General features: G+C 44.4%; 1 protein-coding gene across 4 annotated transcripts in view; it reads right to left on the bottom strand.

Moving 5' to 3' along the window:
* Window positions 1-297: 297 nt before the first annotated feature.
* STAM2 (signal transducing adaptor molecule 2) overlaps window positions 298-27,788 on the bottom strand; it is a 73,553-nt gene continuing 46,062 nt past the window's right edge. For 3 of the 4 annotated variants that reach the window (XM_004619374.2, XM_055147333.1, XM_055147339.1), the window contains 7 exons: window positions 24,099-24,193; window positions 20,337-20,419; window positions 19,463-19,550; window positions 18,173-18,227; window positions 10,367-10,523; window positions 5,443-5,615; window positions 298-3,437 (listed from right to left, as the gene is read on the bottom strand). In XM_004619374.2, coding sequence (XP_004619431.2) covers window positions 3,212-3,437; window positions 5,443-5,615; window positions 10,367-10,523; window positions 18,173-18,227; window positions 19,463-19,550; window positions 20,337-20,419; window positions 24,099-24,193 — 877 coding nt within the window. In that variant the 3' untranslated portion in view covers window positions 298-3,211. The remainder of the gene's footprint in view (window positions 3,438-5,442; window positions 5,616-10,366; window positions 10,524-18,172; window positions 18,228-19,462; window positions 19,551-20,336; window positions 20,420-24,098; window positions 24,194-27,788) is intronic. The other variant, XM_055147326.1, reaches the window with a different exon arrangement.

The raw sequence follows: 27,788 nt of genomic DNA, 5'->3' as shown, positions 1-27,788 counted from the left end.
TGCCTTGCACGGGCTGACCCGGGTTCAATTCCCAGCATCCCATATGGTCCCCCAAGCACTGCCAGGAGTAATTCCTCAGTGCATGAGCGAGGAATAACCTCTGTGCATCGCCGGCCATGACCCAAAAAGCAAAAGAAACAAACAAAATTACAAGACAATGCTGGTAGACCATACATTTTTCAAACTACATAAGAACATTTCCTATTTTAACATTCAGGGAAAATTTTTTCTACAATAAATAAAGTGAATTCTATTATAAAGTTTTAGGAATTCTTTCAAATGTACCAAGATTCCATATGAAAAAGCAGTTTTCATTTTTTTTTTATTATATAAAACAGTAAGTATGAACCCAATGTAGAAATCTGATGTTAGACAATTCCTTTGGCAGAAAACATTTAATTATAAACAGGCCTTAAAATAAATACAATCCACAGATTATGGAAAAAGAACAATCCTGCATTTCTTATCAATAATAAAAATATTTCAGTATATGGATTTAATAACATTTTTGGACTACCAACAATCTGCAACAGAAATTACAGTATGACAAAAATAATTTTTAAGAGGGCCAGGAAACTTCTGGATGTATAAATTTTCACAGACAAAAGCCAAAATACAGTATATACATGTTGCATGTTAACTGGATAACTCCATGTATATATGTCGTATGTTAATTGGGAAGTTCCAATTTAGTGGGTGTGTAGTACTTATATTGGCTTAAAGACTTAGGCAGAACAAAGCTTTTACAATTCAGATCATAATTATACATTAAATATTTACAAACATTAAAATAACAATTAAATATTGTTTGGGAGAAAACGATTATTTTTCCATGTATTCTAACATTAACTATTATTAAGAGCAGCTTTTTTTCTTGTTTTCTTGTACAAGACTTGTTTCCCACAAATGTAAGGTGCCAGTTTTAGAATTTTTTAGTAAGAATATAACTGAATTTACAAGAAGAAAAATACCAGGTGAAAAACACAACCGAGACATTATCAATTAAAATTTTCCAGTTACTTGTATCTGAAATAAGACGACGACAGAGACTGGGCTCCCAAACGCTGCTTGTTTTTTTCTTTTAAATACAGACAATGAACACACAGACGATCCGCATTCAACAAGGAACATTCTGTAATCAAATTTCTGTAAATAAATAACTGAAAAAATTTACAGAGAATTTTCTTCAAATGGACTGAATGGAAAGATTAAGGACTTTCTTTCAACACCAGCAAGAGGGCCCGAGAGACGGCACAGGAGAAACAGTTCAAACAAGCTGGAGGCCTGGCTCCGTACCCCCGAGCCCCCGAAGGTGGGACCCCAAACAAGCCAACAAAAAACCACCATCCACCCAGAAAGTTTACTGCCATGCAAGCAAATGTTTACAATTAAACTTAGGTCCATTTCTTCCCCAGTCTGAGTATCGTGTCCTTCTAAGTGTGTGTAACAGCTTCCAGGTTTTGTATTATTTAAAAAGTTAGTAGATGATGTACAGAAAATGATCCCCTCTGGCTTATCCCCTACCTCCTACAGTACGTGGGGATCATCAGCGCTACATACTAATTCAGAACGGAGGCTTACTTCAGAAAAACTGGCTACGCTCGATCACCCTCTGTTCTTTGCTACAATTCCACAGCCTCTTTTTCCATGGAGCCATCTTTACTGCCCTTTTCGGTGGGTGGGTTTTTGAGCTAACCCAGGTGGTGCTAAGGGGCTATTTCTGGCTATGTGCTCAGGGGGCCACATGGGGTGCCGGGGATTGAACTGGGCCTGGCTGTGTACAGGGCAAGAGTCCTGACCCCTACTGTCTCTCCAGCCCCTCAGATTTACTCCTGAAAGGAATGGTCTGTCATATTGGTCAGGAGCCTGATCCGTGGCTATGCCTACAGTACTCTGAACTGAGTACTCTAAACACGACCCACACACCAATAAAAATGCACTCGTGTGTGTTTGGCATACATGTCACATCAAAAAATTAGGAACATCATATTGCTCCAACATGTACAAAGGCAGCAGCATCTCTGTACACCACTGCAGGAAGGAAAAATGAGCGAACCCTATCATGACCAAAGTCACTTTACAAGGTCCTCAGTGGCCTTTTAAACACCAGACCCTCAGAGAGAAATACATATTTTTGTCCAGGGAATGGTCATGTTTGGTGGGGCGTTCCTCAGCCCAGTGGAAAGCGTGACTGTGGGGACTAGCTGAACGTTTCTCTACACATCTGCACTTACCAAGGCTTTACCATTAAGAACAGAAAACAATTTTGTTCTTCCCAAACAGCTCTTGCTTCTGTAGACAATTATATGCTAATTATTACTCGACATAACACTGGGAACAAAACTGACAGGACAAAAAACACAACTGTAATTTAAAAAGCCAAAAGGAAATTTGTTGGCAAGTTAAATGCTAACCCAAAAAGATGTTAGCCTTTTAAAATAATAGTGTATGGAAAAAACTCTGGAAAAAAATAAAATGAAATCATCCAGAGGACTGGGGAGAGAGTTCAAAGAGCTGAAGCACTCTGCATGTAAGAACCCTAGGTTCAATCCCCGGCACCATGTGGCCTCCTGAGCACTGCCAGCTTGAGCCCTGGAGACCCCCAATACTGCTCAGAAGGTACCCCCAAAAATATGCAGACTGGAAACAGATTTCACAGCTCTTCCCATTATCATGACATTTTGGGAGCAAATGGTGGTGTGTATTTAAGGTTAACTCTTAACAAGCTGTCTGTAGCGCCATGGGCTACTGTTTACTGGGTGTCCAAATTTATGAAGAAGATTGACGGCTGCTGTGCTGCAAGGAATGAGCCATAACCTCCGTACCATGTACTGGCCCCTGAAAGATTTTTATTTTTTTCAATATGGGCCACCCCCAGGGGGCCAGGGGTCACCTCTGAGAGCAGAGGCACGATGATTCAGTGGATTCTCTCCCCGGCCTCGTGGAGATATTTCAAAGGAAGACAAAACTATCTGGCAAGGCAGGGACTCAGAGCTGCCTCTGACCAAGTTTGACTTCAAAGATGCTGAAGTGAAAAAAGACAGGAAAAAAAAAGATGGCCCAGTACAGTGAGATCAGGCTTTGTGCTTTATTTACGGTCCTTTAGCGTTGAGGAGGAAATGGTTTCTCTCAGGATTCTTCGATCAGAATCACGAGGGTGGAGGAGTCGTGGCGCTTTCCCCAGGGACCCTCTAGCAGCCAGGCCTGGGGTCTAGAGGAGAGGCTGCTGGTGGTAACTTGTCTGCTGCGGCGCCATGGAGGGGGCTGGCACTGCCACGGGGAAGCCTGCCAGCTGCGGCAGGCCGGAAGTAGTGCTGTGGTAAGACAGGTCCATGGGCACGCCCATCTGCGGGGCGTAGGCTGCGCCGCCAGCAACTGACTGAAGGTTCGAGTTCTGGTTCATATATGGAGAGCTAGAAACTGCATCATGTCCAGTGCTGAGAATAAAATTGGTGAGAAGAAAATCTTATTTACTTTGCATTACCTGGGTTAGAGCCACAGATGAAATCATCATAAGAAAAAAAAAAAAGCCCCAAACCAAAACACCCCACCATTCTTTCCCCTTCCGGTCCACGCACCTGAGCTACCCAATGGTAGTTATGTAATTTTTCTATCTGGTAAGAAGGCTGAGCCCAAAGAGAAATAAAACATAAAACTGTCAGGCATTTAAATTTGTTTTCTTCCAAATCTCTCACCAAGAATATCAGAAAACAGTGTGAAGAGAAGCAATCTGTTTGACGGATACCCCTGGTCAGCGGGAGTCAGAGACCCCACGGCTCCCGCACACCGCCCAGCTGCCGTCCCTCCCCGCCCCTCGGCCCCAGGACACGAGATTCTTTTCCCTGGTGCACTCCTGACATTTGCCTTGGCGGGGCACTTACAAAACTGCCTCTCAAGAGTTTAACCTGAATCCCTACCAAAAAAGTATATAGAAGAATGAATGTCTATACTACTTCCTCCCCCTCCACCATAATCTGTAGTATCACCCAGAATGACAAAATTTAACATTTGAACTGAACTAAACATCAATACGAACAGCTTTATTTAATTTTCAGATATCTAACATTTATAACTCTTGGGATTTAAGAGTGGGAAGAGATCAGAGAGATCATCTAACACATGCCCACAGAAAATGACATTTTGTGTGATGAACTAAAGTTAAAAGAAGGCAAGATTTCAACAATGATTTTCAGAGAGCAGTATTCGTATAACAAATTAGGTCACAAATTCCTCAGCTCAAACAAGCTTTTTTTAAAAAAAAAAAAATTGGGGGCCACAATGGAGGTGCTGGGGCTACTCCTGGCTCAGTGCTTGGGAGTAGACCATGTGGGTATAGACTGAACCCGGGTGCTCCTCTGGAAAGCATGTACTCCGGTCAAACCCTGCACTAGTTCCATGGCTCTATCACACACACTTCTTTTGAGAGTCAAAAGGAACAGCTCAGAAAGATAGCCTGGGGGTTGGAGCGATAGCACAGTGGGTAGAGTGTACAGCCTTGCACTCGGCTGGCCCGCATCCCATATAGTTCCCTGAACACTGTCAGGAGTAATTCCTGAGTGCAGAGCCAGGAGTAACCCCTGGGCATTGCCGGGTGTGACCCAAAAAGAAAAAAAAAAAAAAGATAGTCTGCTGGGCTGAGCACAGGCTCTGAACCCAAATATCTGTACCTAAGGAATCAGACCTGGGTTTGATTCCTGGCACCCTGTGGTTCCCAGAGCACAGAGACAGAAGCGGTCCTCTGAGCACCAGCAGGTGTGGCTTAGAACAAAAAGGAATCAAAATCCAAAAAAAAGCAAAACCAAAGTAGCAGAGGTTGGAGAGAGAGCTGAGAGAGGCTGACGAGAGAGAGCTGAGCAGGCAGGAGGCTACACTCCATCTCCACAGAGCCTGGAGTGGCCCAGGGATGCTGAGGTGGAAGTGGACTGAGAAAACTGTCAGGGCTAGACCAAAAGAAACAAAAGCCAAATCAACTCCGCCACCCAGAAGACAAAAAAAGAGTCAAAGTAACAACAGCTTTCTGATTTTATAATCCCCCGCCTGGGACTACTTTGCTGATCACAGACACTCCAGGCGAGGTCTGAGCAACCAGCTCCACGCAGGGAGCAAAGCGAGGAGCAGTGTCATTCTGACTTCAGGAAACTAGGATCAAGCAGTTTGGGACCTTACTTCTACAATAAACAATATAAACTCTCGCTACGAAGAGAAACAGGCTGTGGAAAAAAAAATGCAGGGGTGGGGCCCTACCAGGTGGTGGTCAGGGCTTACTCCTGGCTGGCTCTGTGCTTAGGGCTCAGGGGATCTTATGGGGTGTTGGGCATCAAAACTAGGTCAGCCGCATGCGATGCAACAGCCCCACCCACTGTACTACTGCTCTGGTCCCACAGTCTCTGAAAATTTAATGTATTATAATTATAAAAAATTAAGAGCATCCCCCCAACTCACCTTAAATATGGAGGCTGGACAGGCTGTGGTGTTGCCACTGAAGAAGTCCCAGTGGGAGGCAAAGACGCCAGCGGAGCCGGCTGGTCTGGGCCCAGGCCATAGCTCTGGGCAGCAGAGACCTGGTGAACGGCCTGACCCATATAGCTACCACCACGGGACTGGACTGGATACGTCTGTCAACCAAAGAGGAAAAGTTGATTCACCAGCCTTCCAAATATCTGCCTAACAATCTACTTAAAACATTAAGACTGATCTAAAACGCTACAGCAAGCACCTTCGGGGGCAATCTGGCTGCGCCCGTCTATCCGCCCCTGTACAAAAAGCGGAGAGAATCGCCGGGGCCAGGTCCACAGAAATTCATGCTCTGTTGTTCTTTTACTGTGCCGGGGCCTCAGAGGAAGGGAGATGGTGTCTTTTTCAGCAGCAGGTTAGACTCCATCCCAGCCTCTAATGATTTTGCTCCCTGGTTCTTCTGTCTTACTGAAGAGTCATAGAAAACTCCACCTCGTCAGCGAGGAGAGAGTAAGGTGAGGAGCCCGCTGGCTCACTCGTGAGCTCAGAGCTGGGTGTGTTCCCAAAACATGAAAAACAAAAATAACCAAAACCATACATTCTCTTGCAGGGCAGCCTAGCATCACTGCAAGTCACCGTTGGAATGAGGCCCACCAACCCCATTCCATGGGACTTACTCAGTGCCTTCCTTCCAAGGGTAAACTTAGACCAAGCTGGGAAAGAAAAGGCATCAGGGCAGGGTGTTGGTCTTGTATGGCCACATCTCCTTTACTTCAGACCATTGGTACAGATGGGAAAAAAGGAAGGAACCGTGGGTAAGGGAGAAAATGTATTATCAGGAAACAGCAAAATGGTTGAGGCCAGTGAATCTTTTTGCCTCCTACCTAATTTGGTGTATTATCCCCATATGGACAGGCCCAAAGTGGCCCTTGAAACAATGTACAGTTAAGTCCTCACTGAATACTGTCCGCAGAGTCTTGGCAAGAGTAAGGGCAAGGAAAGTGAGGTCTAACAAAAGCAGGTGCTTAGACGACACAGCTTCTGCCCAACGCCAGCCAGGACATGTTTTTCTCTCTCATCCATGAAGAAAGTAGCATTGTTTGACTACCCACTGCTCTAGGTTTTTGGGTTTTTGTTGTTGTTGGGTTGTTGTTTTGGCTTACTCCTGGCTTTGCCCTCAGGGACCACTCCTGGCGGTGCTCAGAGGACTACACAGGCTGGTGAGGATCCAACTCGGGGTGGTACATGCGAGGCCAGGGCCCGACCTGTTACACCATCGCTTGGGTCCCAGCGCTGCTTACATTTAATGAATGTGGTACACAATAACTATCACAGCTCCAGCTGAAACTAAGTTCTTATTTTCTTCTTTTCCTTTTTGGTTTTTGGACCATAACTGGCAGTGGTCAGGGGCTACCCCTGTCTCAGCGCTCTGGGAAGCCTGCGGTACGGGCCTGAAACGAGCTCCCACGTGTAAAGCAAAGCACCATCCCTACGTGCCATTTCCCGAGCCCCAGCAGTAACTGATTTTAAAAGCAGGACCACTTTCCAGAGCAAGATTTCATGCCTGGAAGTCACAGCTGGCATGCTCGGGGGACCCTTGGTGCCAGAGAGCAAAGGTAGGCCAACTAAGGCCACAACAGGTAGGACAGCTGCCTTGCATGCGGCCGACTCAGGTTCAATCCCTGGCATCCCATATGGTCCCCGGAACACCGTCAGCAATAATTCCTGAGTACAGAGCCAGGAATAACCCCTAAGCATCACTGGGTGTGCCCTGCAACACCCCCCACCAAAAATACAAACCCAACCAAATAAAAAGCTGGCCTGCTTCTTCCCAGAATATTATACTCAGGACACTATCTCTCCGCCCCCTGCCCCAAGAAAGACCACTGATGTGAACATTTTAAATGCAAGAAATGGGAGAGGGTGGGAGGGATGCTGGGTTTACTGGTGGTGGAGAATGGGCACTGGTGAAGGGATGGGTTCTCGAACCTTGTATGGGGGAAACATGAGCACAAAAATGTATAAATCTGCAACTGTACCCTCACGGTGATTCACTAATTAAAAATAAAAAAAATAATAATAGTGACTATTTGCAAAAAAAATAATAATAATAAAAATAAATGCAAGAAATGCCAACATAACAACACTAGACAGATGCGTGCAAGGCAAGTACCCTACCTGCTGTCCTATCGCTCTGGCCCCAATTAGATGCGATCACACGGCATCTTGGCGGACAGGACCTTCCCACTGAAAACAGGCCGAGACTGTGGGCAGAATCCTTCACTCAGGCTCCTGACCAACCTTCCCAGATAGAAATAAATCTGGTGTGTGACTCTAATTTTTCCAGTATAGATTTTTGCCAAAATCAGAATAGGAGCTTTTGAACAGTGCGAAGGCTACTGTGTATTAAAGCACAGGTAAGAGTTTCTGAAGGACTGGGGAAACGGCTGCGTGGGCCGTGTGCACAGGCTCTGCTGGTGGGAGCCTGCTCCAATCCAGGCACCTACTGGTTCCCGGTGACCCCTGAGCACCACCCAGAGCGACGCCCTAAGCACAAAGCCAGGAGTGACCTCCAAGTACTGAGAGGTGCAGCCCCCAAACAAAACACTTTGCAAAAACAGCCCCCAACCTCCCCCGACCCCCAGCCCACAGGCCAAAAAAAAAAAGAATAAAACTGATGGTAAGCTAACTTTTTCTTTCTGGAAGGCACTTTTGGTGCCACGGACAGAATCCAAGGGCTTGGATGTGTGAAGCCTATGAACTACCACTCTGACCCAGAGCAGTATTTTTGTGTGGGTGGAGAGCATGGGTTTCCCAGCAGTACTTGGGGGTCAGGCCTTGAAACATTTGGCTTGGCTGGGTGGGCCCACCCAGGGTGCTTACGGGGGCAGGCAGGCAGGCAGCATCAGGCACACACCCCACATGTCTGAGCTATCTCTCCTGGTCTGAAAGCTAACTTTTGAAAGAAATGTGTTGTGCGCACTGGCAATACAAATTATGAGTAGTATGCAACCAAGTACAAAACCCTTACAGAGAAGTGGTAACCCTTTCCCGAGAGGCCCGGCAGCAGACATAACACGAGTCCTACCATACCATGGCCCAGCTACTTCTAATTGGTTTCATGTTCACAGCAGCAGCCAGTGACACAGAAGCAATACTGAAAAAACTCCAGCTGTCTTCTGCACCCGGATAGCCCTTCTACCCTCATGTGTAATGACTGTCATCATTTGCAAAAGTTCAGAGCAAGGCATATTTGATAAATGCATCTTCTCTGATGTGACAGTTACCATAGTAACTCTTCTTTTTTTACTTAACAATTATGTTGTGTCAAGTATCTGGAATATGCACCCACATTCTATCTTTTCTCCTTGGTTTCTCCTTCACACACTCCTTTACATACCAACTTTCATAAATTAACATGAATTTTGTTCACCCCTCCAACTCATTCTGAATTCAACCACTTCCTGGATGGAAGCTGAAAAAGGCTTCAGAACATTGGGGACTCAAAACTGAAGGATTTAAGCTAGAAAGCATAGAAAAGATATGAAGTCCTGGGGAAAGATCTATTAGTGAACAACTTATTGAATCTCCACCTCATACACCTTCATCAGATCTAGGTCATGTCTAATTTGTTGGTTTGTTTTGGGGTCACACCAGGCGCTCAGGACTTATTCCTGGCTCTGTGATCAGGGATCACTCCTGACACTGCTTAGGGAACCATATAGGATGACGGGGATCGAGGCCAGGTCAGCTGCATGCAAGGCAAGCACCCTGTCCACTGTACTATGGACCTGGCCCTCAGGTCTGAACTTCTGCATCTAAGAAGACATAAAATGGGTCAAGGAGATAACTCAAGTGGAGGGCACGGGTTAGCCCTAGTGGCCCTCAAGCACTACTGGGTAATGATAAACAGCATCAGCAGAGCTCAAGGGACTGAATACAAAACTTCTCATGCAGGAGCCCTGGGCAGCTGCCCCACAGCCTACACTCCCTCACTGAGAGAGGCTCCAGAGCCAGCCCACCCCACCATCATGGAAATAAAGAAAACAACCTAAAACATTCTCTGAGAACAAATTAAGTTCTTTAATCAACCCTTTAGATATCAAAAAAGATAAAGAAGCCTTGACAGGAATTTTAAGTGAAATATTTAATATTGCTTGTTGAACAACGTCTATTTTTTTGGTTTTGCTTTGAGTGTTTGGGGCCACACCTGAGCGATGCTCAGGGTTACTCCTGGCTCTGCGCTCAGGAGAACACTCTTGGAGGGGACCCCTGGAGGGGACCAAGGCCAGTCAGCCAAGTGTTAGGCCAGCGCCCTACCCACTATACTATGGCTCTAGCCACAGCTGAGCCACAGGAACCAGAGCAGGACCTCAGCCCCCTTTCTGGTGCCAGGCATTGTCCCAACCTAAGGATTGACACTTTACAGCGGGCCAATGCTTTTTGTTTGCAAAAGCATACAGAGAAACAGAAACCTCTCTTATGTATTTAGCAGACCCTTTACGTTTAGGATGAACGAAACTATATCCATAAAACACCAATGTCTAATTTGTTTGGTGAGCATTATTTTGCCAGTATTTACTGACCGTGAAAAATGAGTTTCATAATTTTGAGCTGAGCCAAACCTGATGGTGTTTAGGGGCTACTCACAGCCCTGTGCCTGGGAGTCTCTCCCAGGCGGTGCTCACTGGGGCCAGATGGTGTTAGGGATCAAAGAGGGCCATCTACATGCAAAACAAGGACTGGGCCCTTACTGCTCCGTTACCAAGCCAGCCCAAGTTTTAACATTTTATTCACCAAGTCCAGACACTTTAACACTTTAATACTCCATTTTAGAACTTTTTGAAAATTCTTAGAGAAAGAAAGAAAATAAACAAAAACCCTGAGAAAAGTTCTCAAAAATCACACTCACCGGCACCGGCACTCCAGGTGCTGGAGACGACGGGTACTGTGCGGGGTGCTGGAGCTTCGAGTAGACGGAATACACTGGTGTCTCATTCACTAATTTGTTGTACAGCTCCAGAGCTTCCAAGACTTTGACATTCAGTTCAGACAATTCTGAATGCTTCCTGGTATTTAAAAAAAAAAAGGCATTTTAATATTGTTAAAGGTTTTAAAGCATGTATTAAGAAATAAAAATTATTTGAAATTTAAGACACATTTCCTATTCATGTTTTAAGAGTTCTCATACAAAATGAACAAACACTCAAAAAAGAAAAATGGGAGAAGTCATTTAATTCTGGCAATAACTAGGTTGATGTGCTTCATAATACTAGGCGAAGTCCTTTCCACATTTCATGAAACAAAATCAACTCAGAATTTGGTGCGAGGAGAATTCTGTTTCCTAAGTTACAGGTTTCTGCTGAAAACTCAATTATAAAGAAGAATTCTCAATTTGAGAGGAGTATAATCTTAATATAAACATTTCATAAGGAAGTATTCAAGCAAGGCTCAGACCATCTCCAAGGTCTATGAGGAAAATGCGCGTGCACGCGCGCACACACACACACACACACACACACACACACACACACACAACACTTACATCTCAGGCCCTTTGGTACTCGTGGAACCTTCCAGGCCCACATCCATCCCCTCCACTCTGGACACACACTGCTCCCTACTGTCAGTGAAGATGGGCAGGGAGGGGAAGAGCAACACCAGCCCATGCCCTCAGAAACGCCTCCTTCGGCAAACCCCGGAAGCCCAGATAACAGCACAGAGGGCGCCACCAGGACCAAGCAGCTCTGTAGCCTCTCAGTGACCTGAAGATGTGTGAGGAGCGCAAAGAAACAAGGGGGGACCAGAGCAATAGTACGGTGGGCAGGGCACTCGCCTTGGACACTACTGACTGGGCTCAATCCCCGGCCTACCATGTGGTACCCTGAGCATCAGCAGGACCCCTGAGCACTGAGATGCAGAGCCCTGAGCACTGCCAGGTATGGCCCCAACCCTCCCCATACACACACACACACAAAAAGCAAAAAGAAAACAATGAAAAGATCTGTTATTCTGAGCTTGCTAAGGGTTTTGTACTTTTTTTTTTTTTTTTGCTTTTTGGGTCACACCCAGCATGCACAGGGGTTACTCCTGGCTCTGCACTCAGGAATTATTCCTGGCGGTGCTCAGAGGACCATATGGGATGCTGGGAATCAAACCCAAGTCAGCTCGTGCAAGGCAAATGCCCTACCTCCTGTGCTGCCCCCGGTTTTATACTTTTTAAATAATAAATTTATATTGTTTTATTTTTAATGTTCTTTCAAGATCTATTCAGATGACTTTTTAAAACACCTACTGGGATTTTTTTGTTTTACTTATTAAAGCAGAGACTTAATGATCTTTAATATTTTACAACGTCAAACCAACATTACCTTTGTAGGATAAAATACATTTGTATAGGCATATTCAGATTTTCCTGTACTTTTGATTTTCCTCTTATACTAAATTGCATATTTTTAGTACCTATTTCATGTAAATTTTTAAATGTATTAGCATAGACATTCATACTGTTGATTTTTTAAAAAAATTTATATCTGCATAAAGTCTTTGGGAATAAAGATGTTATCAAATCATCAATGATTTACAACTGTGTGGAATTTAGGAGTTTAGGGTTTATTTATACATCTATACATGTGTAGGTGTTACCACCTCCATAATCAAAAATAAGACTTCCCTCATACGTGGGATATAAAATATAAAGAAGCACAGAAAACAGACAACAAACGACCAAGGAATCAGAACCAGAGATTCTGTCTAGAGATCGGAGCTTCCTTGGTGGGGAGGTGTGATGAGAGGTACTTGGGATGCTGGTAGAGGGAAGGGCTGTCTGGGTGTTGGAAATTTTTTTTTCTTCTTCTTCTTTTCCCCTGTGGCAGGGATCCCTGGACAGTGACTTTGAAATAGCAGGCCACAGACAGGTGCAGAAATGAAATAGCTGCAGACCAATGTCCTGAACGACGGGCTGTTAGGGCTATCTGGGTGAATGCCTGACCCAGGGCTTCACACTTGCTCTGGGTACTTCCTGAGCTACTTTCTTGCTGGGGCTCCCTGACAGAGGAGCTTACAGCAGGCAACAGGGTTTGAACTCGAGGCCTCGCGCTTGCCCTTTAAGTCACTGAACCTCTGGGACCTCACACACTTTCGTTTGCTTATATTCCATGAAAGGACCCAGTGGGATAAAAAAAAATTACCTTGAAAAAAAACGAAACTACAAACTACTCTTGACTGTTTGCTTGCTGCTTTCTTTTAAGAGAGTGAGACACCTTATTTTCTTTTTTTTTAAGTCTCAGTCATATAATGATCAAACCCCCATCCCTTCACCAGTGCATATGTTCCACCACCAAGAACCCCGATAAACTCCCCCTCCCACACCCCCCCCCACCTGAGTGGCTAATGATCTTCACTTTACTCTCTATATACTTTGAGTACATTCAATATTTCAACAGAGGACTCACTACTATTATTAAGAATTTTCCCCCAACAATCAAACCTGCTGAAAAGGCATCATTTGATAATTTGTTTTCCATTGTTGAGAGTGAAGAATATATGAGCTCTGGATTTGGTTTTGGATTTCTGATATTTTAGTAATTAAGTCCAGAGAGATTTCTGCCAGAAGTCATCGAAAGACAAGGCTGAGAGAGAAAAACCTTTGCCCTCCCCAGGCAGCCTGGGGCTGTAGCTCAGTTCACAGTCTAGATGCATTTCTGTAAGAAGCCGCTGGGTGCCAAAAGTGATTAGTAGCCCTCCAGGATCATAGTGTTTAAGGAGCAGAGGGGTCGTTTCATGTGTGTGGCCACTCCGGTTCTCACCTGGGCGGGGAGCGCGCCGGTAACACCCCCCTTCCTGAGATCTCCTGCGTGCCACATCACTGCAATCTCGTACCTCTAGTTAATGGGGTCTGGAAGATGGCGACCGCCACGTGGGCACTTCTGTGCTGCCGCTGCCGCTACCACTCCCATAGAAAGAAGAGGCCAGGAGAGAAAAAAAAAACAACAACAAAACCTTCCCCATCCCCGGGCAGCCTGGGGTTGTAGCTCAGTTCACAGTCTAGATGCATTTCTGTAAGAAGCCTCTGGGAGACACCTTACTTTCTGATAAATTCAAATACAAGAATTTTCAGATTTGCCTAACCCAGAGCATATTCCTTCTGACTTAGTAAATTTTGCTTATTCGCCTGGCAGAAATAAAAAGCTCTTCTTGAAAATGCCAATTTCCAAAGAGTTACATGGTTCTTTCATCTGGCCTGAAACAACCACAACCATGTTTATTAAATGAAGCGCATGTAAAAGAAACAGAGATGAAGAGAAGAGAAAGAAGACTACGCAAATGGCCAGAACTAAGATCTTTTGAGATAAGCCCCATTTTTCATGAGATGCTCTCCTGCATAAAGTAATAAGGCATTTTTATTTTATGTGTGAATGTAAAAACAAAAAAGAGAAAAGAAAAGGTCAAACTCTATTTTCAGAAATTTGTCAGAAACACAGGAATCTTCAGAAATGTTTTCTTGCTGTGGCCACGCTAGCAAACATGCCACGAGAATTACCCACAGGAACCAGATGTGAACAGGCCAGTGTATGAACGGGAGCTCAGCAGAAGCGCACGACCTACTGTGTGTTCAGAGATCTGAGATGGAATGCTAAAGCTACAAGAAATTTTCGCTAAACTGTGCCCCACAATACAATTATGAGAGAATTAAGAAGAAATGTGGTTTTCTTCCCCCAAAGAAGCTATAATCTACTGGAGAAGGCAGGCTAAATCCACACACAAATCTAAAAACAGTCTGTCAGGGGAAAACAAAAGGACATGAAGCGAGCTTGGAACAGAACTCAGAGAAAGCAAGAATTAGTTTGGATGGCAGAAGAAAAAACGTTCTGATGGAGGAGTTAGGACTTAAGCTGGCCCTGAGGAAGGTGGGACAGGGCAACCTAAAAAAACAAAACTAAGTCATGTCAACAGGGCAGTGTGAGCAGAGGCAAGATAAAGGAAGGCAGAACATACAAAAAAAAGTTCTGTCATATGGAAACATAAAAAAAAAGAACAGACAGAACTTTTTGTTGTTGCTGTTGGAGCTTTTGAGTCACACTCACTGGTGCTGACAGATGATTCCTGGTAGGCTCAGGGGAATGATATAGGTGATGAGGATCGAACCTGCGTTGGCAGTGTGCAAGGTCAATGTCCTACCTGCTATACCATCTCTCTGGTCCCAAGAAAAGAACAACTCACGGTGCTTAAAAAATTTAAAAAAAAAATTTTTTTGGCTTTTTGGGTCACACCCAGAGATGCTCAAGGGTTACTCCTGGCTTTGTACTCAGGAATTACTTCTGGCAGCACTTGAGGGACCACACGGGATGTTGGAAATTGCACCTGGATCGGCCACATGCAAGGCAAACGCCAACCGCTGTACTATCGCTCCAGCCCCTTAAATTAATTTTTTTATGGTAGTAAGAAATAAATTTAGAACAAGGTGGAATAAAGTTAAATTCAGGATAATAATGTCTCTTTAATAAATCTAAACTCTTTTGGAGTCAATTACCCAATGGCATTTCTCAGTGTGATCGAAGCTATAAAACTTCTTTCTGTACAATGACAGAAATAAAATGAAAGCTTAATTTTCTGACAATAAGGTTCTTTGCTTAGGTGGAAAAATAAATTGATGATAATGTATCTGCTCAAGGAAAGAGACAGTATTTTATTCTTTCTTCAATATTGAACAAGAGTAACAATACAAATGTGTTCAAGAACAGCAAGACATTTTCAGAACAGGAGTCGACGTGCAGTCAAAGGTCACAGGGCAGAAAACGCCAGTTGGCCGCTCAGAAACTGAGACTGCAGAGAACACTCAAGAGGTGACTCATAATAGGAACAGAGGAATGGCCGCTCTCATCATTAACCATCCTAGACCTTTTTTTCATTTTGAAGAAAGTTTTTTCAATATAAAACTTATTCTCTGCTTTTTCCCTTCTTAAAAAACAACAACAACAACTATATGACATCCATAGATACCTTTCAAGGGCAGGTTTGTGGGGGGAGTGCAGGGCACCAAACCTGATGGTGCTCAGGGCCGCATGCAGTGCTAAGGCCCCAACGGGGCTCCACCCTGGGCCCAGTCACGTGAAGCAGACACCGCAGCATGTGGGGCATCTCCCTGGCCGGACAGTTCTTTTCTATTTCCTTAAATTGTAGCATGTGTAGGCACGTAATTTTTTTAAAACTCAGTCTCACATGGGGCTGGAGCGATAGCGTACCGGGTCGGGTGTTCGCCTTGTATGCAGCCGACCTGGGTTCGATTCCTCCATCCTTCTCGGAGAGCCTGGCAAGCTACCCAGAGTATCTCGCCCACATGGCAGAGCCTGGCAAGCTCCCCGAGGCGTATTCAATATGCCAAAAACAGTAACAACAGGCTCACAATGGAGACGTTACTACTGGTGCCCACTCAAGCAAATCGATGAGCAACGAGATGACAGTGATAAGTGATACTCCTTATACATTATGTTATGGTCCTGAAATTGCTAGGCTGAACTAAGTATATGATGTGCTTTTAGGTCTAAAAATCATCTCCTATACCCACCTGCAGTAATACCATTAAAAAAAAAATCCTTTCTAGTTTGATCATTCACTAAGAATGTTCCTGCACTGAAACCCAAAGCCTGTGTGTGTGTGTGTGTGTGTGTGTGTGTGTGTGTGTGTGTGTGTAGAGATATTTCATGCTTTTTCCAACATATACGATGACAATACCACCATTATTTCATTAATAGTAAAGGGATTTTTCAACAAAATCAACAATTTTTAACAAAAACTTGTTAAAAAAAGGCTTTTTTTTGGGGGGGGGGCAGGATCACTCCTGGTGGGCTTAGAGGATCAGATGGGACAGCAGGGATTGAATCCAGGTTGGCTGCATGCAAGGCAAACACCTCGCCCACTGCACTATTTCCCCAGTGCCAAAGGCCCTTGTAACTAACTGCAAAAGGAAAAGTCTTGAGTGCCCCTCGCCTTTTCTGCTCAAGGCAGAGGTAAACGGTTTCCATCTCCTTGTTCGAAATCCCACAGCTTCAAAGGCTGACCAGAGGGGGTGACGGAACCCAAAGGGTTCAGCCTTGGCCCCCGACTCACTGAGGCTACTCCCGTGGCTCCTGGAATCTTGAGCAGGAAGCAAAGTAGGCAAAGTTAAAAGCAAAAAATCCCGACTGTCTGTTCTTCAGTGCTATTTATCGCTAGGGAACAGCAAAACTAGATAAAATACTGGAGGGAGAAAAAAAACCCAGAACAATTTAGTGGAGGTTTGGGCAAAGGTTCTCTCTCTCTTTTTTTAAAATATATTTTTTAATCTTATTTTTATAAAGTTGTTCACAATATTTTATTACATTTAATATTTGAACACCAATCCCACCCCATTACATCTTCCCACCATATTTTATCCTGAATCCCAACCCCCAAAGCAGAACCGAAATAATTTACTTTGTATTGCTTGTTATAAATAATCTGCTAAAAATGAGAAAAAAAAAGGTTTCTTTGAGGAAAGTACGTGATGATTGTTGTATTCCCCCCCAGGAGCCCTTAAGCCTTTCTGTAAGAGATTAGTAACATGCTGTTAAAGGCTGAGCCGCGTGTGCTTATATGTATATGTATAAATATGGCTCGCCCTAAGATTGACTGCCTTCTACTTGAAACCCCATCAAATGTTGTGCGCTACTCTTGGCATATCAGCGACATAAAGCATGAGATGCCCAGGAACAGATTCATTCCTGGGTGTGTCTGGGCATGTGGAGAGCGGCCGGAAGCATGGAGGCAGCTGAATTCTGGAGGTTTTCGGCTGCTGGGACTGGCTCTTTTGGGGCGGGGAGGGGCCTCATCCGCCCTCCTCTGGCGTCCTGTCTATGGCGTATCGTTCTGTGCTCTCTTCCGAGAGATTTATATTGAGTCTCTGGATCATGTCCATCAATGAGATTATATGGTGCCAGCGGCAGCTTGTGGGGGAAGGCTCTTAAGTGGCATGCAGGGGACCTGGGTCATTCCCAGTGAAACTTGGCCTACTGGGCTGGTGGGTCCATGCCAGGGCCGAGGATGTGGTGCCAGAGCACTGACATAATAAAAATGTGAAAACAGAAACACAAGGAAGAAAATAAAAGAAAACTTGTGAGCATAGGCTTTTGCTCCACAAATACAATTTCTTAAAATGTCATAAGGACTCAGGAATGGAGCTATAGTATAGAGGGTGGGGCACTTGCCTTGAATGCGGCAGACCCGGGTTTGATCCCCCAGCACCCCATGTGGTCCCCGAAGTCCACCATGAATGATGCCTGAGTGCAGAGCCAGGAATAAGCCCTGAGCACTGCAGGTGTAGCCCAAGCCACCCCCTCCATTCCCCAAAACGTGACAAGGACTTTCTCCTCGCATAACCAAACCTGGTAAGTTTCCTGCTCTCCTTCTGTGTGCTGTCCTCTCCTCAGCTTCACCTCACATCACTCAGCCTCCACTCTGGCCCGAGACACAAAGGAAACTGGCCGCCTGGTCAGGGTAACTTGGGGTCCAGGCAAATTGGTGCAGTACCAGTAAAAGCTGGCTACCCAAATAAAAAGTATCATCTTGCTATTGGATTTGTAAGAGTTTTGGAAACTAAGAAACAATTTTAAGACTCAGCCCTTCCACAAAATCTCCTTCCAGTTCTGCCTACCAAGCTAACACAGACTTGGCCTGTTATTCCCCACACACAGAATCTCACCTATCAATTTCTTCAAGTTTCTCATCTATCATTGGACCCATCTGTTGGCAGACATCTGTAAATACAAAAGCACTTTGAAATCTTGAAGCTTATAAGCAAAAAATGACTTTCCACAAGTTTTATGCATTAGCCCACCAAAATGCAGTACACCAAAAATTAAGCTTCTGCTAGGAAAAGACTACATTTAATATTATTCTGCATCAACATTAATACCAAAGACAAAAATCAAACTCAAAATAGAAATTCTAACATGTGCCCTGGAATTACCAAGCTTACTAACTAGGATTTGAGATATCCCAGTCTTGAAAATAGCTGGACCCTGGGACACTGGGGGAGAGCAGTGAACATTCTCGTGGTGGATACGTGTCAGAACACTGCACATATGAAACCCTATCACTCACAGAACTGTAAAACCTGGTGACTCAATAAAAATTGGAAAAAATAATATAGGAAATTATTAGCTAAATCACATTAACTGAAGTCACATACAGTGCATATGTAATTTTGGGCAGGCTATAAACATTTTTTCATTTCTCTGAACTATTTCAAAATTAAACAATATATTTCCAAATATAAACACTGGTAAAAATAAATAGCACAATATTCTATCTTATAACCTGGCTTTCTTCTATGAGAAGATTTAAAAAGAGTGTCCTTTTGTCATAGAGATTTTTTTCTCCCAAAGGACTAAAATGGAATAAAACATTTAGTTGTTTAAATTTTCCTGAGTACTATAAAAAGACTACATTACAAAATTCGCAAAAATTATGTATCATTTTGTCCTTAGAATCATACTAGAGAATTAAAACAGCTGTGAGACTTTCTAAAATTTCTGACACATTTTAACATGCTTAAGCTATTATTTTAATTCTTCTGTTTTTGGACTGTAGATTTCTCCAACCAGTTTCACTGTGGGCTTACTACAGGAATATGAAGCCATCCTTCATTTTTTGGGTTTTGTTTGGTTTGGTTTTAAGGGGGGGGTCCTTCTGGCAATACTTAGCCTGGCTTTGCCGGCCTGACTTTCAGGCCCGGGACAGGGCTGATCTCTGAGCCCAGGACCCGTGTGTGCCAGCCACGTGGCCAGCCCCTTAGCCCTATCGCAGCCTTCTGCCTAGAGCAGGACAGTTTTCATATAGCACCTTCCAATCAACAGGATTACTAGTTTATTATACAGTTTCCCAGCAAAGATTTCTAATCTCTAGAAGCAAACACCAGCATAGGAAATGTAAGAGTCTTAAGCAGCTAACTAGTAAATAATGTAAAATAACCCCCATGTGCACCAAGTACCTTCTAAGTCCAAGAGGTCTTGCGAGTCTGGTTTCGAATCTGTTGGATCTATACTTTGAAGTACCTGCAGGGTTCTATCCATCTTATCCTAAAAAGCAACAGGACATCGATAAACAAGAGTTTCCATTTCAATGACAATAAAAATTACCCCTGAACGCTCTGCTGAAGCAGTAGGGTGGGGTGGTGGGGGATGGGGTGGGAGTGGCGAGAGGGATACTGGGATCATTGGTGGAGGAGAATGGGCACTGGTGGAGGGATGGGTAAACGATCACCATATGAGTGAAATGCAAACACAAAAGTTCATAAGTTTGTAACTGTACATCACAGTGATTCTCAAAAAATTTTTTTAAAAAATTACCCTTACTAAGGAGTTTCAAGGAAAATACATTTTAAGAGGCTTAATTGGGGGCTGGAAAGATAGTAGGTGGGGGGCTGGAGCGATAGCACAGCGGGTAGGGCGTTTGCCTTGCAAGCGGCCGACCCGGGTTCGATTCCCAGCATCCCATATGGTCCCTCAGCACTGCCAGGAGTAATTCCTGAGTGTAGAGCCAGGAGTAAGCCCTGTGCATCGCTGGGTGTGACCCGAAAAGAGAAAAAAAAAAAAAAAAAGATAGTAGGTGGGTGCTTGTCACGGCCAACTTGGGTTTCAATCCTCCCACCTTATGGTTGAGCCCACCAGAATAAGTCCTGAGCACTGCTGATCGTAGCCCAAGAACCAAAACACAATTTAAAAAAAAGTTTTGAAGAGCCAGCGATGTGTCTCAGTAGTAGTTTACGTCTTGCATCCCTGAAGGCCTTGAGATTCCTGGCATTAAGGGGCGGAAAAAAATGTCTGAATAAGTTAATAAACACAGTAAGGTAAACGAAGGCATACCTCATCTATGTAAACAGGCTCAGGCTCAGATTTCTTCATTTCTTCCACATCATCATCAATTACATTCAATTTATCCAGAGCTGCTATGAAAACAAAGTAAATTTAAATTAATCAGCATTTACTTGGGTTTTTCAGTCATCACATGTAGTCAATAATTATCACTAAGAAAAAAATTAAATGTGCCATCACATTTCAAAATCAACATACATCAATAATGGCATGAGGACACCCATTCATGTTACCAGTGTTTACTGAGCCCTTACTACCTGCCAGGCATTGTTTGAGGCATTAGAAATACGCCAATGAGTAACATAAGAAATAGTAATCTAGTGCCAAGGTTCCCAAACTTATTTAGCCTACTGCTCCTTTTATAGAAAAAGAAGAAAAAGAATCATTCAGAAGCCCTCTGGAAATTTAAATGAATTAACAGAAAGCAGCTCCCTCCCTCCCCCCAACATTTGCATCTAAGGTTACCAAGAAGTCCCCCAACATGCACACCCCCAGCTATCATTCCTGCACCCCTGATGGGGCCCCATTTTGAGTAACAATGTTCTAGAAGAACAAGCAAACAATACTAATGGGAAGTGTAATTTTCAGCATTTTCTGGAAAACTGTTATCTCTTTATGGTAAACAAATGCACAAAGGTGAGAGCATTACATATTTAGCTCATTTCAAAATTATACCCATTTGCGGCTGAGCAATAACAGTGGGTAGGGCGTTTGCCTTGCACGCAGCCGACCCGGGTTCAATCCCTAGCATCCCATATGGTCCCCTAAGCTCTGCCAGGAGTAATTCCTGAGTGCAAAGCCAGGAGTAACCCCTGTGCATCGCCAGGTGTGACCCAAAAAGAAAAAAAAAATCATACCCACTGGGCCAGAGTGGATAGTAGAGTGGGCAGAGGGCCCAGGTGACCTGGGTTCCATCCCTAGGACACCCTATAGTCCCCCGAGCTAATCACGAGTGATCAGTGAGCACAATACCAGGAGTAAGCCCGAGCACTGCTGGGTGTAGCCCCCAAAAACAAAAAAAGAATAATAAAATCAAAATTGAATGTCAGCTCCTTTATTCTTTTCTAGCTATAAAAATAAGAGATTTACTCAAATGAACAACAAAGAAACAAAGACCTGATTTCAACCTAACTCTGGCAATAGATGAAACAAAATTAAAAAAAGCCTTTCACCAAGAGGTGGAAAATAATTGACAAATACATACACCCAGAAAACTCATTTAAATGCTCACTAGAGTACTGCTATAATAGACTAGATTTTAACAAGCAAATTTGGGGGTGCAACAGATCGTACTGGGGTTAAGGAGCTTGTCCTGCGTCCGGCTGACTTAGTTCGATCCCCAGCACCAACAACTGGCTCCTCGAACCCCACCAGGAGTGACCCCTGAACAGAGCCAGGAGGAAGCCCCGAGTATTTGCCTAGGTATCTGACCTACCAGATGTCAGTGTTTTGATGTCTCTAGTCCCGTCCCCCCACACACCTGCCCTGCCCCCAAAAAGGGGCAAATTCTGGTCAAAACTACAATAAAAGGGCTGGAGAGAGAGCACAGGGTTGGAGTGCCTGATCTCGCAGATCCACATTTAGCCCATGTGCCACACAGAGTACCCCCACCACAAAGAACTCCTGGAGTGAGCCCTGAGCAATGCCGAGTATTGCCCCATCCCCCCAAGACCCCTACAATGAAACTAACTACAGGAGTGCACTCTACCCCAGCGCAGCCCCTGGCACCCGGTGTCCCACACCCCCGGCACCCTGGGGTTGTCTGTCACCCCCATTACTGCAGCACCAGCACTGAGGCACTCAGGGCGGCAGGCTGAGAAGTGCTGGTTATTCCTGAGCCCTCTGAGCACCGCTCGGGCGCCTCCCGAACTAAACCCCCACTCCCAAAAAAATACTACAACTTTAAAAGATTCACAAGATAAAAGGATTTCCCTAACTGCCCTCCCTGCCCCTGGTTCCTACTGTGATGAGCAGGGGCAGTTTTGGCATTTACACGTCAGCAGAGCACTGGGAGCACTCTCCACGGGAGCACTGGAGACAAGCAATCGAGCCGTGGGAACACACGCTCACAGTGGGAGATGCTGAAGGCTCCGACCTCAGGCCTCGCAAGCCTCGGGCTCCCGAGGCATCTGCCGATGGACCGTCTGGGGGCCTGAGCAAAGACCCGACACCCAGTCTGTCCTCAAACCTCAGGCCAACGTGCAAGTGTGTCCTAAAGAGCAGAGCTCGGCATGACACGTCAGGAAGACACAGTCCCCTGTGCTCTCAAAACTGCCACTCACCCTTCCCAGCCTCCATAAAGGGGAAACCACCTGTAGGAAGGCCTGCACAGAGTCTAGCACGCCCAGGAAAACGGCATCACCAGGAGCCAGTGATGCACCTCAAGTGACAGGCCCTGGGGTAATTCCCAGCACTGCAGTTACTCCCCAAGTACAGGGGGCGTGACTCTGGTGGCTGTGGGGTACCAGCAGCACCACTGGGTGCGATTACCACCAGGGCCCAATCACCCCTGTGGGGCCTCAATAGTAACAAAACCCTCAATTTCCCTATCTACATAGACTCCATTTAGATAAAGATGGGAAGAAAAAGGAGTATACTTTTACTCTATGTTGAAGGGGAAAAAATACAAATATTGGGAAAGTATTTGGCATTCAGATGAGTATCCATCTCTCTTCACATTATTTCACCTGAATGTGCCCCTGTACCCATACAAAGATGTTACATACACAACAGAGCGCTTTCTGGTTTTGCCCTGTACTGGTAAGGGCTGGCACAGTTCTGGCCCCCAGTGGGTAAATAGAAGGTCATTCGAGGGGGGTCACTGACTCCAGAATCTTGGCTCTCTCTCCTGCTGGCCACTCAACCTCTCAACCTCGATGTGCTGATCAGCAAAAGGACGGAAGACCGGTTATCCGAATTCTGAGGACTCAGTTAAACTGTGCATGAAGAGGACAGAGCCTGATAAAAGAGTGTTCAGACACCGAGAGCTACTCCTTGAGATCATTGTCCTTTCCGACTAGGCCCCCCCTCCTCACGGCCTGGGTGATGAACGGCAGCACTCGGCACAGCCCTCCACAGCTGAGAACCTGCGCACCTGAGCTTAGATGACCAAACAGGGGCCTAGTTTCGATTTTGTTACTCCTGTCTCAAGTTCCCCAGGGCCATATGAGGGTGAGTCTAAAACTGAAGAGTGTTTTTTTGTTTTTGTTTTGGGGCCATATCCGGTGGTGCTTAAAGTGCTCAGGGATCATTCCTGGCAGGCTCAAGGGGTGCCACATGGGGTGCCGGGGATTGAACCCGTGTCAGGTGAATGCAAGGCAAATGCCCTACTTGCTGTACTATCACTCCCGCCCCCGAGGGGTATGTCTGACCCCTGTAATCACACTCAGACCCAGTCAATGAGGCTCCCACAGCACTCGTGCTTAAATAAAACCAATATTCTTCATACTGAACAGACAGAGGCTGCCACTGATGCTACAGAATTAGACTGAATCAAATATTTTCATGGCCACAGGTTCTTTCGTAACATATATTCAAAGGACCTAAGATATGAGGAAATAATTCTTGGAGAACATGGTTATCAATAAGTTAACCCTCAGTTCCCTAAAATGTAGGTGAAGCTATATTGCCTACTAGTAAACCACTTAAAACAAGAATGAGAAGCCCATCAACTTTATATTTAAAATTAAACTATAAAATTTAAGTAGAGTAAAACTTAGGTAACAGCTTTATATTCCCTAAGATTTGACTTACCTGCCTCAGACTCTGTGTTTAAATTAGTTGTTACAAAATTAGATGGGAAGAGTCCTATTCCTCTGTGATTTTCTCCTTTCCACCAATTGGCATCACTGAAAATATAGTGCAAAATTGTCATTTGTTCCTCTGTATTTTAGTCCATCCATGTCCACAGGAATAAAATTTAAATTTAGCCTACTTAGAGAATAAACTCACATCCAACTTTAATTAAAAATAGCTCACTCAGGGGCTGGAGAGATAGCACAGCGGGTAGGGTGTTTGCCTTGCATGCGGCCAACCCGGGTTCAAATCCCAGCATCCCATATGGTCCCCTGAGCACAGCCAGGGGTAATTCCTGAGTGCAGAGCCAGGAGTAATCCCTGTGCATCGCCAGGTGTGACCCAAAAAGCCAAAAAAATAAAAAATAAATAAATAAATAAAATAAAAATAGCTCACTCAGGCTGGAGAGATAGTACAGGGGAAAAGTCATTTGCCTTGCATGTGGCTGACCTGCGTTCCGAATCCCAACACCCCATATGGTGCCCAGAGCACCATGAGGAATGATCCTTGAGCACAGAGCCAGGAGGAAGTCATGAGCACCACTGGGTGTGGCCCCAAAGCAAAAACAAACAATAAAGTTCTTCTTGGTCTGGGGAGCAAGTCCAAAGGCTGAAGCACACACATGGCCCTGGGTTCAGTCCACAGCAGGCCATGACCTCCCTACCCTACCAGATTCAGCTTTTGGTAGTACTGAGCACTGCTGCTGAAGCACCATCCAAAGCAGAAACAAAAACAATAGTAGTTCTTGAAATTAATGAGAGAGAAAAGCATCATAAAGTCGCAGTCACCCACGTTACGTTTAAAACCAATTAGTAATTGTTCATATTTGATCCTGGCTTCAAAACATGTAACACTGAAATCCCCCCAATGATAAACAATCCTGCATCTACCCTACCATGCCACATAAAGTGACATGAAGTTTGTATGGTAATCTTCCTGCCCATGTATTTTTAAACTTCTTACAATGCCAAATGTTCCCTGAAGCGGATATAGCAATTTATCATCCTCCTTCCCTTTAGTCACAAGCGAGAAAACCATGTTCTCTCTGCTAACTGTCCAAGCAACATGCCTATCAAGAGAAACCATATCTCACTGCTGCACTCATTTGCATTTCCCAAGCATCCATTAGTCTGCTGGCCATTCCAATCGCATCTTCTAGAAAATGCTTATTCATGTTGGTATCCATTTTTCTGTTTCCACTGGGTTCTTTGCTTTTTTCTCCCTCACAAAACCATAGGAGTTCTTCTTCTATTCTACATAGTCTCTGCTTTCTATACTATGCAAATACCTACTGGGTATTTTTCCATTGCATCATCTGCCTTTTTTTCACGAAACTATAGTTCTCTATATACTCTATACAGTTACTGTTTTCTATACTACACGTATACCTATTCTTAGATCGGCGCTTGCCTTTTTGAAAAAATCTGACTTTACCTGATCTATTTTGGGGGACTTGGGGGCACACCTGGCAGTGCTGGGGGCTACTCTTGGTTCTATGCTTGCAGGTTAACTCCTCGTGGTACTTAGGGAAGATGCACGGTTAGGGATAGAACTAGAGTCAGCTGCATGCAGAGAGAGTCTTAAGCCCTGTACTGTCTGGACAATATTCTGTCCTTGTCTTTTAAGGTATTCTTAAGGTTTGTTTTATTTTGTACCCTCCTCAAGTAACCAAAGTTAGCAATCTATCCTTTCTGCTTAACATCAAGAAAAAGAGAGGGGTGAGGGGAAGGAAGAGGGAGAAAGAGAGGGAGGAAGGGGAGGAGGGAGGGAGGGAGAGAGAGATCTGTGGACCAAAGCATTACACAGGGGTTAAGGAAGGTGTGAAGCTGTGCTCAGGGCTGACCCCTGACCCTGCACTAAGGAATCACACCCGTCCTGGGCAGGGCTCAGGGGAGTCTATGTGATGCTGGGGACTGAACCCAGATCAGCTGCAAGAGAGGAAAGTGCCTTACCCACTGGAATCTCTTTCCAGCCCTGCACATTATTTTTTCTACTGATTTATGATGGGCTATCTTTCAAACAGCAAGCTGTTACTGTTCATAAGCCTTTTCTGGCTATGTATTTATTTACTTCAGTTTGCTAATGTGTCATAATACCTGGAAGAGAATGTCCCCACGTTAATATCCCCACATTAAAATAAATAAATTACAATTTATTTTAAGGTTCTTTGTTTTGTTTTGTTAAAAAAAAAAAAAAAGTCCTATGGGGAGAGTAGTGGTTTGGAGAAAGAGTGCAGGATTTTTTTTTTTTCTTTTTGGGTCACACCCAGCGATGCACAGAAGTTACTCCTGGCTGTGCTCGGGGGCCATATGGGATGCTGGGAATCAAACCAGAGTCAGTCTCATGCAAGGCAAATGCCCTACCAGCTGCACTATCGCTCCAGCCCCCAACAGTGTAGGATTCAAGATCAACCCTGGTTTGACAGTCAGGAATGATCCTTGAGTACAGAGCAAAACCAGCCCCGAGGCACTCTGTGGTATGGTATGGCTTCAAAACTAAGAAGTCCTTTTAGGATATTAATTAGAAATGCACAAAGTGGGGGCTGGAGCGATAGCACAGCGGGTAGGGCGTTTGCCTTGCACTCGGCCGACCCAGGTTCTAATCCCAGCATCCCATATGGTCCCCTGAGCACCGCCAGAGGTAATTCCTGAGTCAAGAGCCAGGAATAACCCCTGTGCATTGCCGGGTGTGACCCAAAAACCAAAAAAAAAAAAAAAAGAAATGCACAAAGTTTATGCAATAATACCAGAAAAAAAACCAAATGTTTATATTATCAAGATTTCTTTATCATGAATAGGGTATTTCTTTATTCATCTATTTCTTTTCCTTTATATATTTAAAAGATCTTAAAAATTTTTTGTAGTGCCTTGCAATTTGGGGACCATTACATTTCTAAAAAACTTGATTAAAGTATATTACTGTATTTTAAACCTGTATCCAACAATCTTGACTAAACTCTTATTAATAGTTATAATAGTTTGCCCATTATTCTCTTGGATTTTCTACAATCATAAAATTCAGAAATAATGATAATTTTTACCTAAGCCTTCCCACACATTTTCCTTACTGAGCAGGCAATACTAAAGAGAAATTCTTGGGTGTCTGGTCCTCGTGGTGCTGTGAATCAAATCTCAGCCTTAAAGATGAAATTTATCATCTGAATCCACTTCTGTGATTCTGAAGTATCATACGGCTTTAAAAGTACCAAAGATATAAAAGTATCTATTCTCCAAATTATGAAACCCAGAAACTAATTTCTGTACTGACAGGTCCAGACATTGTAGCTGCTGACGTCACAGAGAATGAGAGATTCTGGTCCTCTTACACACGCACGTTACAGTCAGTTTCCAGTTCACCAAGGAAGGCAGAACTCAAAGGAATGTTCATGTAAAAACAGAACCTTGTGAAATGGACACACGGGTTTTATTAGAACCTAGCAACGATTTCGTGTGGTCTGGGTCTGTACGTCTGAAGTCAAGCACATGCCTTCCACATGTGAGCCCAGGCTCACTCCCTAGCTCTGCGAAACAAATAGAACAAACTGAAAGTGACACACTGATATACAACTACAGCTAGTGGTTCTAATAAAGTGTGTAATTCTCCCCTATCACTGCTGCAACTCCTTGATCAAACTGAATCGCAGACAAA

The sequence above is a fragment of the Sorex araneus genome, chromosome 1, assembly GCF_027595985.1.
Source record: "Sorex araneus isolate mSorAra2 chromosome 1, mSorAra2.pri, whole genome shotgun sequence".
NCBI lineage: Eukaryota > Metazoa > Chordata > Mammalia > Eulipotyphla > Soricidae > Sorex > Sorex araneus.
Note: the sequence above shows the minus strand (reverse complement) of the source record. Positions and strands in the feature narration are given on the sequence as shown.